We start from the raw sequence: 14,431 nt of genomic DNA, 5'->3' as shown, positions 1-14,431 counted from the left end.
TCCTTCCTTTCCTTCCTTCTTGCTCCCTCCCTTCCCTTCCTTTTCTCCCTCCTTCCCTCCCTCCCTTCCTTCCCTCCCTCCCTTTTCTCCCTCCTCCCTCCCTTCCTTCCTCCACCCTTTCTCCCTCCCTCCCTCCCTCCTTTCCTTCCTTCCTTCCTTCCTTCCTTCCTTCCTTCCTTCCCTCCCTCCTCCTTCCTTCCTTCCTTCCTCCTCCTCCCTCCCTCCCTCCTTCCTTCCTTCCCTCCCTCCTTCCTATCCTTCCTTCCTTCCCTCCTCCTTCCTTCCTTCCTTCCCTCCTTCCTCCCTCCCTCCCTCCCTCCCTCCCTCCCTCCCTCCCTCCTTCCCTCCCTCCTTCCTTCCTTCCTTCCTTCCTTCCTTCCTTCTTCCTTCCTTCCTTCCTTCCTTCCTTCCTTCCTTCCTTCCTTCCTTCATTCCTTCCTTCTTTCCTTCCTTCCTTCCTTCCTTCCTTCCCTCAGTGAACCATATAGGATGCTGAGGATTGAACCTGGGGTGGCCGTGTGCTAGGGCGAGTACCTACCTACTGTACTATTTCCCTGCCCCCCCAAATCACTTCTTAGTTACAAAGGGGACTCTTGCCTTTACTCCCTCACATGAGCTCTCAATTGTACTGACACAAAAAAAATGAGACAAACTGATTTTGTGAGACTCTGCTTAGAAAGATGACAAAGGATATCAGGTTGCTTTTCGATTTTTCCTAAAATGTATCTTAAGAGTCTGATCATAAGAGACATCACACAAATCAACATGAAGAGTATAGTACAAAGCCACTGGCCATTCTCCCTGAAAAATTAGAATCATGGGCCTGAGTGATAGTATAGTGGTAAGACAGGTTTTTTGCCTTGCACACAAATGACCTAAGTTTGATCCCTGGCATTCCATATAGTCCCCTGACCTTCTTCTAGGAGCGATTTCTGAATACAGAGTCAGAAGTAATCCCTGAGCAATGCTGGGTGTGGCCCCAAAACAAAAAACAAATAAACAAAAAATTAGAGTCATGAAACAGAAAATGCTGGAAAACTGATTCAGATGAAAGGGAACAATAAAAGAGAAGACGAAAGGCCATAAGAGATACTGATTTGGATCATGGCTCAGGGTGGGGAAAGAAATACAATAAAGGAATGTATGGGGACAGGAATCTACAGATTTGAGCTAGATTTCTGAACTCCAACTGTTGTATCTTATCTTTGATCAATAGGTCTAAGGGAGATTACATTGAATAAACTGGGGAGAAAGGCCTAAAGGTTGTTGTCTACTTGCAATTGTCTCAGCAAAATTACTTTATATTTACAGGCCAGAGGGATAGCACAGCAGTAAGGCATTTGCCTTGCACACAGCCAACACAGGACAGACCCAGGTTCAAATTCCGGCAACCATATGGTTACCCAAGCTCTGAGTGCAGAGCCAGGGGTAACTCCTGAGTGCTGAAGGGTGTGCCCCCCCAAATTACTTTATATACACAGACATTTGTATATCATTATATACAATTAAAATATATAATGTCTAGTTCCAATATATTGTGACTATGCAAACATATGTACTCACAGAGAATGAGAAAGAAAATAATAGATGAGTGACTAATGAAATTGTGGTACATCTCACAATGAAATACTATGCAGTTGTTAGGAAAAATGAAATAATGAAATTTGCTTATACATGAATGGACATAGAGATTATTATGCTGAGTGAAATGAATCAGAGGGAGAGAATAATCTCACTCGTCTGTGGATAGAGAAAGAGAAATAAAAGACAGTAGTGGATGGGGATGATATGTAGAGACAATAGAGATGAGGATATAGTAGAACCAGTCCATGTTAGAAAGCTTGCCACAAGTGAGCAGGAGATTGCAGTTAGAGTAGAGAAGGGGTCCTATTTTGAAAGGCACATGCATGGCACCCCTTCAATAACAGTAGTGCAAATCATAGTGTCAAAAAAGAAAAGTAAAGGAGAGAGAGAGAGAGAGAAGAGAGAGAGAGAGAGGAGAGAGAGAAGAGAGAGTAGTGAAGAAAATTCTTGCTCCAGAAAAGCAGGTGGGGGCAGTGTGAATGGGAAGGAAGAGGGCATCAATGCAGGAGGGTGAGAGGGTAACTGTTGACATTGTGATGGAAATGCCCACAGGTGAAGGTTGTTATAGTACTGTATGACTATATCTCAATCATGAACACAACTTTATCTGTGGAAGAAATTTTGTGGTATGATTAAGCCTTTTATTCATGGTTTAAATAAAAAAAGCATCAGGTAAAATATTAACCATGGGCATAGACAATAGGTCTAGAGGCAACATGTCTTCTACATGATGGCCAGTCCCAGTTGGCCCCAGTTTGACCATATATTGACTCCTAAGCACCACTAGGAATGGCCCTTGAACTAAGCACAGATTCAGAAATCCAGCCCTTAAATTCCAACATTTATGTCTCCAGAGATTCTGGTCTTATATAAGGACGTGCCCAGTTGGCCCACTTCATGGCCCTGTGCAGACCTTTCAGGTGGCAAGTTCTCCACTTCCCTAAAGTACACAGTGTGTATGCCACCCCTTTTCAGGGGAGAGTTTTTCCCAGCAGTGCTCAACAAAACTATGTGATAGCTGGAGATTAAACCTGGAGTTCTCTCTCGCAAAGGATGTGCTGGGTCCTAAGCTACTGTGTATCGATTACATATGAGCATTTTTCTGTGTTAAAAATATTGTCCTTGGGGCCAGAGAGATAGCACAGTAGTAGGGTATTTGTCCTTGCACACAGCCGACCTGGGATGGACTCAGGTTCGATTTCCGGCATCCCATATGGTCCCTTAAACCTGCCAGGAATGATTTCTGAGTGCAAAGCCAGGAGTAACCCCTGAGTATAGCAGGGTGTGCCCCCCCCCAAATTGTCCTCTAAAACATATCCTTTGGAAATGTCCATCTGAGTGCTGCAGAAGCATCCACTTAACCTTTAGTACTGAGCCTTGCTTGATGTGGCCCAAAACAAAGCAAAATTATGGATCGGAATGTGGTTCATCAGTAGAACAAAATGCCTTGTATGTGTGAGGCCCTGGGTTTGTTCCCCTACATATACACACAAAGAGAAAAAAAGAGTCACTTTTAATGATTTCCAGCAACTGGCTCATCATTTCTCTTGTGAGTTCCCTTTGTTGGAACTGAATTAACCTCCACTGTACATAATGCAATGGTGATCAGATTTAGATAGAAGATGTATTTCATCTTGACTATTTTTTTTTTTTTGTTTTTTTTTTGGGTCACACCCGGCAGTGCTCAGGGGTTATTCCTGACTCCAGGCTCAGAAATTGCTCCTGGCAGGCACAGGGGACCATATGGGGCGCCGGGATTCGAACCGATGACCTCCTGCATGAAAGGCAAACACCTTACCTCCATGCTATCTCTCCGGCCCCTCATCTTGACTATTTTTAACTGTATCTCTTCCAGCACAGCCTAAGGAGGGAGGTTGTAAAGACTGACTCCTACAGGCATTTGATACCGAGGTCCTGCCAAGTGACATTCCAAAAAGTGGACATGCCCACTGATAGTGGGACACCTGCCTCTCATCTCCCCTTAAGTTTCTAATTATAAAAAATCATTACAACAGTTGCCATGGGTCTCCTTTCCTTTTTGTGTTTTTTCCTTCCATACTGTTGGTGTATATCTTCTGGTTCTTTCACACATTATCAGTGTGTGGTGTTATGAAGGGAAATGTGAGCTAAAGTCTGTGAAGAGAAACCAGAGCAATAGTATAGATAGAGGGTAGGGTATTTTCCTTGCACAGATCCATCAAGGTTTTAATCCCTGGCACTCCACAGCATTTCCTGAGCCCCACCAGGCATGATCCCTGAGCCCAGAGCCAGTTATAAGCCTTGAGCACTCCCAGGTGTGGGCCCCCTCAAAACAAAATAAAACAAACACAAAACAAAAGAGGGGATAGAGCAATAGTACCATGGGTAAGGTGCTTGCTTTTCATGTGGCTGACTGGGTTCAATCCCCGACACCAGATATGGTCTCCAGAGGCTGCCATACATGATGCCTGAGTGCAAAGCTAGGAGTAAGCTCTAAAATCTATAGGGTGAGACCCCCACAAGCCAAAAATGAACATAAAGTCTGTGTAGAGCTGAGTGGTCCATGAAAGCAGTGGGTACAGGCCATCAGCCTCTGATTCCTTTCTAGGAAGAGGTGGTGTGAGTTGTGTGAAAGCTAATCAGGTCAAGGGCTTAGAACCATTTTACACATACCTAGCTCAACACATTACCATTGTTTGCATGTTCAGGACATAGGCCTTTCATCTAAGTTGTTGCTTGTTGTGTCTTTTCTAAATTCTCAAGTTTTGGTGGCTTTGGGAGCAGGCGTCCCGGGAAGAGGTTGAGGAACCTGGGAGCTCAGTGTTCATGATCAGTGGAAGAAATGTCCACCACTTGAAAGCACTCTCAAAGCTATAAAGATAGGTTGGCTTGGCTCAGAACCAAATCTCTAGAGTCTCAGGGAAGATTTCGCAATTACCTCTGAGATGCCTTCCAGCGTGTGGCCTTTTTCAGGGAGTCCTGTTTGACTGCTCACCCAAGTCTTTCTGCGCTTACAGCTTGTCTCCACCCAGGTTGGGTGGAGATAGCACTGACTTTACCCCGAAGAGAAACCCTCCCTGAGTTTGGCAGGGGGCACAGGCTGCAGAGCCAGGTAAGGCTCTGTGAAGGCATCAGCCCAGCCTTAAGGCCGTTCTCTTCTCATGAGTCAGAGGGGAGGCCCCTGATGCCATATCCCATAAGCTCATCCTGCCTTCAGTCTCAGTTCCTGAGACCAGGTAGCTTCTGTGTTGTGTAGAGGAACCAGGGCAATTGTGACAAGAGAGAAATTCTTGGCTGGGAGCTAGGGGGCTCTAAGATCCTGGGGGGGGTGGGGTAGACAGTGGCCTCCTGGGCTAGCTCCTGTGCCCAGACCCCCCACATCCTGAGTGACCCTTGGTTGGCATCAAGAAACTGCCATCCCATGTGAGTCCCATAATCCTCTGTCATCCCCTGTTGTGTTAATATAAAATATAAGTTCTAAGTTGGGGTGAGGCCTTTCTTGGCAAACACCTGTAGCCCCTTGGCCCAGCAGGTCTGAAGGTTGCAGGATAATGGCATAAAAATAATTACAAGCAGTCAGTTAAAGTTTCATTGGAGTCAGCTCAGTTTATTCCAAGGCCCTATCTGCCATACCCTTTTCCTCACATAGCTTCTCTCCTAAGCCTTTTCTCAGCAGCTTCTTGTCTGCTCCTCCTCTGGCCTGTATGGGGACAGAGGAAACTGATGACCCAAGAAGACCACAACGATAGTGAATGCTTTTACCCGATGGTGGTTAGTCATGGCTTTTTCAAACTGGATTGAAAATGGATAGCCCAGAATATTGAAGCACGTGGTGGTGCTGTTCTGAACATGGTGGAGACCTTTCAGGTGGGAGAGCGGGCAGTGAAGGGGGAGTGCTGAAAACTCGGAGCACTTCCCGAGGCCTAGGTACCCAACATATCTTCTATCAAAATGCCTTTTCAGAAGACCTGGGCCTCCTTGTAGAGGTCACTGATTGAAAAAAATCCAGAAAGAAGCTCCATTGGAAGGTGACCTGTAGCCCCCAACCCAGATTCAGACCCAGAAGATCACTGCTGGTCTAAGCTCTCAGACACATGGCAGGAGTGGAGAGCTGTGCACCCAGAAATGACCACCTCTTTGGCGAGGTGCAGCACGAGTGCTTGGGCAGGCAGGTGAGGTCGACTCAGCCACAGGAGCCTTGAGAGGCAGCAATTCCTGGATGGCACACAGGGCCCTGGGTTCTACTGAGCTAAAGCTGCTGCACCAGCCTGTGTACCCTGAGGAGTCGCCCCAGGCTCACTGGCATCTGGACACCATGATGATGGAGAAAAAGAAGATGGAGAACACAGCCAGTGAAGCCCAACGGAGAAGCTGATTTTCAAAAACCTCTGCATCTTAACTGTGTTTCAGGTATACTCTCTTAACCCTATTTGCATCGGTCATTGTCCTCTGGTTAATGTTTCACAATTTACTATGATTTTTTTTTTTTTGGTCACACCTGGCAGCGCTCAGAAGTTACTCCTGGCTCTTGCTCAGAAATCGCTCCTGGCATGCTCGGGGAACATTTGGAATGCCAGGATTCGAACCACTGACCCTCTGTATACAAGGCAAACACATTACCTCCATGCTATCTCTCCAGCTACTATGATGTTTTTATTGTGTATCTTATGTAGAGCTATTTTCAAACTGTATTTATCTGCAGAAAATGTTCTTGTGATTTTGTTAAGAGAAGTTTATGAAAAGGAACTTGGATGTTATAAACTTATTAACAGTGCTTGGTATAAGAATGTTAAAACTTGTCTTGCATGCAACTATCATGGATCTCATTTTGGGGGACCTTTAATATAGACCCCAGAGCACTGCTAGAAGTGACCCCTGAGTATAGTGCCAAGAGTAAGCTCTGAGCACTGATGAGTGTGTCAAAAAAAAAAAAAGATAAAAGAAGAGAGAAAGGAGAAAAAATAAGAAAGGAAGAAGAGAAGAGAAGAAAAAAGAGGGAAGGAGCAAAAGAAAGAAAGAAAAAAGCAAGAAAGAAAGAAATAAAAAAGAGAAAGAAAGAGGGTCGGAGAGATAGCATAGTGGTAGGGCATTTGCCTTGCATGCGGCTGACTGGGGAGGGACCTGGTTTGATTCTCGGCATCCCATAAGGTCCCTAGCCTTCTGGGGGTGATTTCTGAGTGTAGGGCCAGGAGCAACCCTGAGCACTGCTGAGTGTGGCCCCAAAACCAAACAATAAATAAATAGTTTTTTAAAAAAAAAGAAAGAGAGAGAGAGAAGGAGAAGGAAAGAAAGAACAAATGAAAAAAGAAAGAGAAAGAAAGGAAGGAAGAGAAATAAATAAAGAAAGGAAGGAAGGAAAAGAGAAAGGAAGGAAGGAAGGAAGAGAAAGAAAGAAAGAAAGAGAAAGAAAGAAAGAGAGAGAGGAAGAAGAAAGAAAGAAAGAAGAAGAAGGAAAGAAGAGAAGAAAGAAGAAAAGAAAGAAGAAAGAAAGAGAGAGAGAGAAGAAAGAAAGAAAGAAGAAGGAAAGAAAGAGAAGAAAGAAGAAAAAAGAAGAAAGAGAAAGAAGAAGAAAGAGAGAAAGAAAGAAAGAAGAAGAAAGAGAAAGAAGAAAGAAGAAAGAAAGAGAAAGGAAAGAGAAAGAGAAGAGAAAAAGAAAAGAAAGAAGAAGAAAGAAAGAAGAAAGAAAGAAAGAAAAGAAGAAAAGAAAGAAAGAAAGAAAGAAGAAAGAAGAAAGAAAGACCAGAATGATAGTACAGTGAGTGGGTAGGACATTTGTCTTGCACAAGGCTGATTGGAGTTCAATTCCCAATATCCTATATGGTCCCCTGAACACCTAAGAGTGATCCCTGAGTGCAGATTAACCCCTGAGCACTGCTATGTGTGGCCCAAAAGTTAAAAAAAATGCAAGCAAAAATCTGGGCTCTTGGCTAAAATGGAGAACAGTTCCCCATTCAGAGGAGACTTGGTCCTGTTGGGACTCAAGCTTAAAGTAAATGCTGGGGATCAAGTGGGAATACAGCAGTTACAGTTTATTCCTGGTGCCCAATATAGCACCAGAGGCCCCTGAGCACCACTGCTCCTCTCACACTGTTGGGATGGTTCAGATATCCCCAGTACTGGAGGGCCAGAGCAGCACTGCACCCCTAGGCCCTTGCATTGAACCAAGAGCCTGACAGACCAGCAGAAAACTCCTTGCCTTGAGACTCAGAAACAGGATAATTCATGTGCCCAAGAGTAACAAGAATTTATGCCCACCTAGAAAATGATGCCTAATTCTAGAAAAACTGAAACAATGTTGTCCAGGAGCAGGTTGATCATGTGGTATATTTATACCACAGGACATTACAAAGGAAAAGAACAGGCTCCTCTAGCATGCAGTGGCATAGATAGCTAAGATTCAATCCTCAGATCTCTGTTCTTGCCAAGCTCTATCCCAGAGCTCTGCTGTCTGAAATCCCTCTTTCCACTGATTTCTGGCCCTACTGCACTAAGGTGTGTAGAAGAACACACATCACAATTGGATGTGACCCGTGGTGAACACCAAACAAAAGACGTTCAAGAGCTATGGCCAGGAAGCTTGAGCTCTGAGAGAGAGAGAGAGAGACTGTGTGTGTGTGTGTGTGTGTGAGAGAGAGAGAGAGAGAGAGCACCACAATGACCCCTGACAAGCATGCGTGTGAGAACCACCTTTTAAGGAGCGCAAACCTCAGTGGGCAACATGGTCAAATTGGAAACCCAGTGAGGACCACAGCCAGACCTGTGCACAGGCCCTAGTCATAGCAACAAAAATGGCAGTAAAGGGAAGGGGGTTGGGTGGAATCAGAAAAGAGAAAGAATCCAGAGTGAGAGAAAACTTGGATCATGTGATTCCATTTTTGTTGTTGTTGGTTTATTGTTTGTTTGTTTTGGGCCACACTCAGCTGTGCTCAGGGCTTACTGCTGGCAGGTTTGGAGGGAACAACATAGGATGCTGGGAATTCTATCCTGGTTGACTGTGTGGACGGCAATTGACCTACTATTGTTCTGGCCCCACGTGTGTTCCCTTTTAATGACATTTAAAGAGTCACAGCTACTCAGCGGAAATGGAATCATGCTAATGGCTTCTCAGGGCAGGGCGGGTTATTGACAGGGAGAAGGCACTAGGCAGTTTACTGGGGTGCTAGAAATGTTCTCTGATCTCATCTGGGGCATGACTACTGCAGTGCATATGTGTACAAAACCTCTCCAAGTTGCATATTGAAATCTATTTATTTTTTGCTCAACCTGCAAAAGAAGGGAAAGGAAGAGGCTGGCGTGCAAGATGGATACCTGATAGAATCTATTCCTGCTGATTCTTGAGAATTCACACAGCCAATCCTACCCATAGCCTGCTGAGGTCAGAGCTAGAACTTGATGCCAATGAAACAGCCTGCTGACTTCAACCCCAGAGCGTGTAAGTCACAAGGTTCAGGGCAGGGCCGGAGAATTGGCATTTTTGATAGCAGTCTGCAGGAGGCTTGAGACTGTGGGGCTGGTGGAAGCTGCTTAGAGAAGAGTGGATGGAGGTACATGCTCTGGTGGTACTGTGAGGTCCCTACAAGTTGGGAAGGATAGACCAAGGCAAAATTCTCAGTGAGATGCCCTGACAGGGTACCTGATATTTAAAAACGTAAAATCAACAGGAGCTTGAAGTCCTGGTAGGGACATGATCAGAAACCAGGCAAGCCCTTGGCAGCCAGGGGCCAAGCAGCAGAGAATGGATGAAGGGCTCCTGTACTGGGCAATTTCTTCTGCATGATGAAGCTCGGACACAAGAGGAAAAGCAGCACTCCTGGAAAATGCCCAAACATGCCCACCAGGAGTTGGGGTGCTCTAGACAGAGCAAAGTGAATTGTCATGGTCATGTACCTATGACAATCACCTAAGTGCTCTGTGACAGTCAGTGGGGAGCTGGTCAGGTTGGGGGAGGGTTTCTGTTTCATTGACAGGATACCAGGTATCATTACCTCCCTCCCTCACTCCCTCCCTCCCTCCCTCCCTCCCTCCCTCCCTCCCTCCCTCCCTTCCTTCCTTCCTTCCTTCCTTCCTTCCTTCCTTCCTTCCTTCCTTCCTTCCTTCCTTCCTTCCTTCCTTCCTTCCTTCCTTCCTCCCTCCCTCCTCCCTCCCTTCCTCCTCCCTCCCTTCCTTCCTCCCTCCCTTACTCCCACCACAGAGCTATTAGGAGTAGCCCAGATAGAGAGGCCTCTGCAGGTCAGTCTCTTGCTTTGATGTGGCTCACCTGGATTCAATCCCTGGTACCTCATATGGTCTCCTGAACAGAGCCAGAATAACTCCTAAGCACCTGTGGCCCAAACTCTGCCCCCTCATTAGAGAAAGAAATGGGAGTGTTGTTTTATTTATCTGATTACAGTGGCAAGTTCCTGCTCCCAAAAGAAGTTTCTCCCTTTGGCTACTGTTCCTTTAGTATCTTCCAACTAAGATTCAGTGCTGTATACTGGGATTAATAAAAATCATTTTTACCTTTCAGGTACGTGCTTGGTGATTCTTGTGGCTACTCCAAGATCAGTGCTCAGGGATTTCTCCCATTGTTTTCGAGGGTCAGATCCAGCCCTCCAGGATGCAGAGCACATACTCTCACTCTTTGAGTCATCTCTTACTCACTTACCTTTCTTCCAGCTGCTGTTTGCTGACAGACCCTTGTGAAGGAGTGAATGTGTGGGCTGCTATATTTAGGGGACAGGATTACTGAGTTTTGGCTGATGGAAACTAATCTCTCAGATTCCTTCTTACTCAGTGCACTCAGCAGCAGGTCAGAAAGGAGGGAACAAGACATGCCTCCCTAAGACCTGTCATTACACTGGAGTGATAGATCAGGGGTTAAAGCACTTGTATGCAGCCAAACCTGGTTTGATTCTTGATACTGTGTGGTCCTCTAGCACCACAGAAGTGGGGGCAGAGCAGTAGGTAGGCCCCTGAGTATTTTGGGACAACCCTCATCCCTACAAAAAAGTCATCGCCATTGGGTCTCTCTCTCAGGAGGAGAATGGAGTTGCCACTTGGTCTATGATCTGCCCCCTTGTACTTTTCCATAGAGGGTAATGGCACCCCATCTTGTCAGGGTCTCTAGCCTCCAAGTCCTCAGGAACTTCCGTGTCAGACATACTTTGCTCTGGAGCTCCCTTTGGGGAGATGAGGCCTTTGCCTGCCTACTCATGTTCCCTCTCCACAATTATAGCTTGTCCCCCAGAGCCTCTTGAGCCTCTTGTTGGTTTTCCTGAGAATGAGAACTGACACCTTTGCTGAAAACTGTACTCTGGCATGTAGAAGAAGTAGAAAGACACCTCCATACCACCTACTAGGCATGTCTCCAGGAGAACCAAGGCAAAAAAATCAGGAGCCCCATATACCTGTAGTGACTGAAGCAGAATGCAAAGCAGCTAGAGCCTGAAGGTCACAGTGCATCTGAATGTGGAATAAGCTCACTGGGGCCCTTCACCAGGGAAAACACAAATGCAAGTTTGGAGTAGGCCCATCTAGCCACCTGTGTCTCCTTCCTGTCACTCACCATGCGAGGGCTTCCTGCACTATACAGGCACAGAGGGAAACACCTGCTCCAGGACATGAGGGCCACTGAGAGGCCAGTCCTGGGAGCCAGGAATAACAGGGAGGTTGCCAGGGCTGGCACTGTGGATATGGACCTTGGGGTAAAGCAGTCTCTACCCCCCCAGGACCCCCCTTCTTTGTCCAGGAAGCTAATTGGGCCAGAAGCAGGTGTGGACTGTGAGCCTGTTTTCTCTCCTGCAGCTTTGTCTGCAGACTTTATCCTTCTTCTCCTTCACTGCTCCTTCCTCTTCCTCTTCCTCTAGCTTCTCCTTCTTCCTCCTTTCTGCTTCTCCTTCTTATTTGTCCTGCTCCTCTTTCTTCCTGCTCTACATCCTTCTCATTCTTCTTTCTCCTACCCTTCCTTCTTCCTGCTCCTTCTTCTTCCTCCTGCTCCTCCTTTCCTCTTTTCCACTTTCTCCTATTTATTCTTCCTCTTTCCCTTCTCCTTTCATCTCAGACATCAAACTTGGAGCCTTACACACCAAGGCAAGTGCTCTGGTGTTTTTTCCCCAGACCCCTGCAGACATATTTTCAAAGCTGTTTATGGCCTATACTTCTTCTTCTGTCCAGGAGACAAGGCACAGGGCCCGGGAAAGATCTGTTTCTTTAGAGAACAATGGAGTTTGTTGTGGGACTGGTATCATGTGTGCTCCAGACTCTGTCACTGTACTGTGACTTCTGGGAGGACATGTGACGGCTTGGCCTTTAGTGAGGTGCTGCCTGGGGCAGTGGTGAGCAGGGACCAAGTGGAGAGTCAGGTTTAAAAACAGGCCTGGGGGAAGGCCAGACATAACCAGGTGGTTCCCTTCTGGTAGGAATAATGACCTTGTGGGCAGAATCAGGAGTAGAAGGGGAATCCAGGCCAAGGGGGCGGTGCTTGCAGGTGTGCCAGGAGCAGGTGTTCTGTGAGAGTGGGAGCTTATCCAGCCTGCAGAACAGCAGCACTGGAGAGGAGGACAACAGGAGGGAAGCCACAAGACTGGTCTGGGAAGGAATCAGGGGCAGACAGGCAGGTAAGTTCCAGATAGGATCTGGAACTGTGAGTTGGCTCTAGGAGAGCAGTGGGAGGCCAGTGGGCACCCCATCAGGCCAGCCCTGAGGAAGTCACACCTGTAGAGAACATCAGGCTTGTCTGAAGGAAGTGGGATTGTGGGTCTTAAAAGTCGGGGGATGGGCCCGGAGAGATAGCACAGTGGCGTTTGCCTTGCAAGCAGCCAATCCAGGACCAAAGGTGGTTGGTTCGAATCCCGGTGTCCCATATGGTCCCCCGTGCCTGCCAGGAGCTATTTCTGAGCAGACAGCCAGGAGTAACCCCTGAGCACCGCCGGGTGTGGCCCAAAAACAAAAAAAACAAAACAAAATAAAAAAAAAGAAAAGTCGGGGGGTTTAGGGACAGAGTGGGAGAAAGAACATACAGGAGTCCTTGCATGTGGCCACAATGGCTGTGAGTCTGGTTTTATCCCCAACATTGCATATAATTACTGAGGCAATGCTAGGTATGGACTAGAAACCAAAAAAAAAAAATGGGTATTTCTAACAGAAATTATAAATGGCAGGGGCTAGAGCAATAATACAGTGGTAGGGCATTTGCTTTGCATACGGCTAATCTAGGATGGACCTCAGTTTAATTCCCCGCATCTCATATGATCCCCCAAGCCTGCCAGGAGCTATTTCTGAGTGCAGAGCCAGTGGTAACCCCTGAGCACCTCTGGGTGTGACCCAACACCCCTCCAAAGAAATTATAAATGACAAAGAAAACAAAGGACACATTTTGATCACATGAAAGTAGAAAACTTCCAAACACCAAAGACAAACCCAATAGAAACACACAAAGGTCCATCAACAGTGGCTGAAAGTGAAGAGAGCAGCTGAGAAAATATTTGTAATTTTTCCATAATGACAAAGGGTCCAAGTCTATTATGTTAAAAGGCCTAACAAATCCTGAGGGAACAGAGCAGTTTGGCAGAGAACTCAAAGAGATGACATGCAAAAATGCCAACAGCTATCAAACATGCTGTCCACTTTATCCTGAATTACAGAGGACACAGCACACAGGATGCAGGACACAGGTTGCAGGATGGCAGGATGGTTCTCTGCTAATGAGGTTGGGAGAGAGCTGGGGACTACTAATGTACATTGATGCAATGATTTGAGTGATCAATAACCATCTAACTTAGGGATTGTCACATATACTTTCCTTTAACCCAGAATCTCACTGTCAGGAATAGTCCTTTAGGAATACTTGCTCAGGCATGCCTGATATATGCATCCAGCTTGTTTGGTTAGTTTGTTTTAGGTTTTGGGGCCACACCTGGTAGTGGTCTGGACTCTATGTGTCTAGAACAGAACCCAGGACTCCCACATGCAAAGCATATGCTCAAACCTCAATTCTTTTTTTTTTTTTTTTTTTTTTTTTGTTTTTTGGGTCACACCCGGCAGTGCTCAGGGGTTATTCCTGGCTCCAGGCTCAGAAATTGCTCCTGGCAGGCACGGGAGGACCATATGGGATGCCGGGATTCGAACCGATGACCTCCTGCATGAGAGGCAAACGCCTTACCTCCATGCTATCTCTCCGGCCCCCAAACCTCAATTCTTTTTGTTGTTTTATTTAGGGAAAATGAGAGAGAGAGAGAAAGAGAGAGAGAGAGAGAGTCCCATAGAAATTTTACATTTCAAGCTGGGATCAGGTGACTCTAGGCTCTATAAAGGTTTTCATCTCAGAATTACTTTGATATTGGAAAGTTGGAAATAATGCATATTTCTATCAAAGAAAAATAATTGAATGATAGTATGCTGATAATGTAAAAAACAACAGATAAGCATGTAGCTATAAACAATGAAGAATTGTAGAAACTTTCTACAATATAGTCAAAACCCACAGCAAACATATTCCATGAAAACTAGAAGCCGTTCTCTCACCACTTCTATTTTATATACTACTGAAGTACTTGCCATAGCAGTTGTGCAAGAAAAAGATATCAAGGGCATCCAGATAGGAAAGGAAGTAGTCAAGCGCTAACTGATTGCAGATGACATGGTACTATATTTAGAAAACCCTAAAGATGCTACAAAATGCTTCTCAATTCAATAGATGTGTATGGTGAAGTGGCAGACTATAAAATTAATATGCAAAAATTCATAGCTTTCCTATATACAAATAATGAAAGAGAAGAGATATTAAAAAATCCAGTTCAGTATTTTTGTAAAACAATATAGACATTCCTCAGAAAACTAGAAATTGAGCTTCAATTTGACCCAGCAATACCAGTTCTGAGTATATACCCTA

General features: G+C 45.7%; 1 protein-coding gene across 1 annotated transcript in view; it reads left to right on the top strand.

The window, feature by feature from the left end:
- Positions 1-5,657: 5,657 nt before the first annotated feature.
- Positions 5,658-14,431, top strand: part of TNFRSF13B (TNF receptor superfamily member 13B) — an 80,220-nt gene continuing 71,446 nt past the window's right edge. The window contains exons 1-2 of the mRNA XM_049777662.1: positions 5,658-5,735; positions 5,831-5,915. Of these exons, the coding sequence (XP_049633619.1) occupies positions 5,658-5,735; positions 5,831-5,915 (163 nt within the window). The remainder of the gene's footprint in view (positions 5,736-5,830; positions 5,916-14,431) is intronic.

This window comes from Suncus etruscus, chromosome 7 (assembly GCF_024139225.1).
Source record: "Suncus etruscus isolate mSunEtr1 chromosome 7, mSunEtr1.pri.cur, whole genome shotgun sequence".
Classification (NCBI taxonomy): Eukaryota; Metazoa; Chordata; class Mammalia; order Eulipotyphla; family Soricidae; genus Suncus; species Suncus etruscus.
Note: the sequence above shows the minus strand (reverse complement) of the source record. Positions and strands in the feature narration are given on the sequence as shown.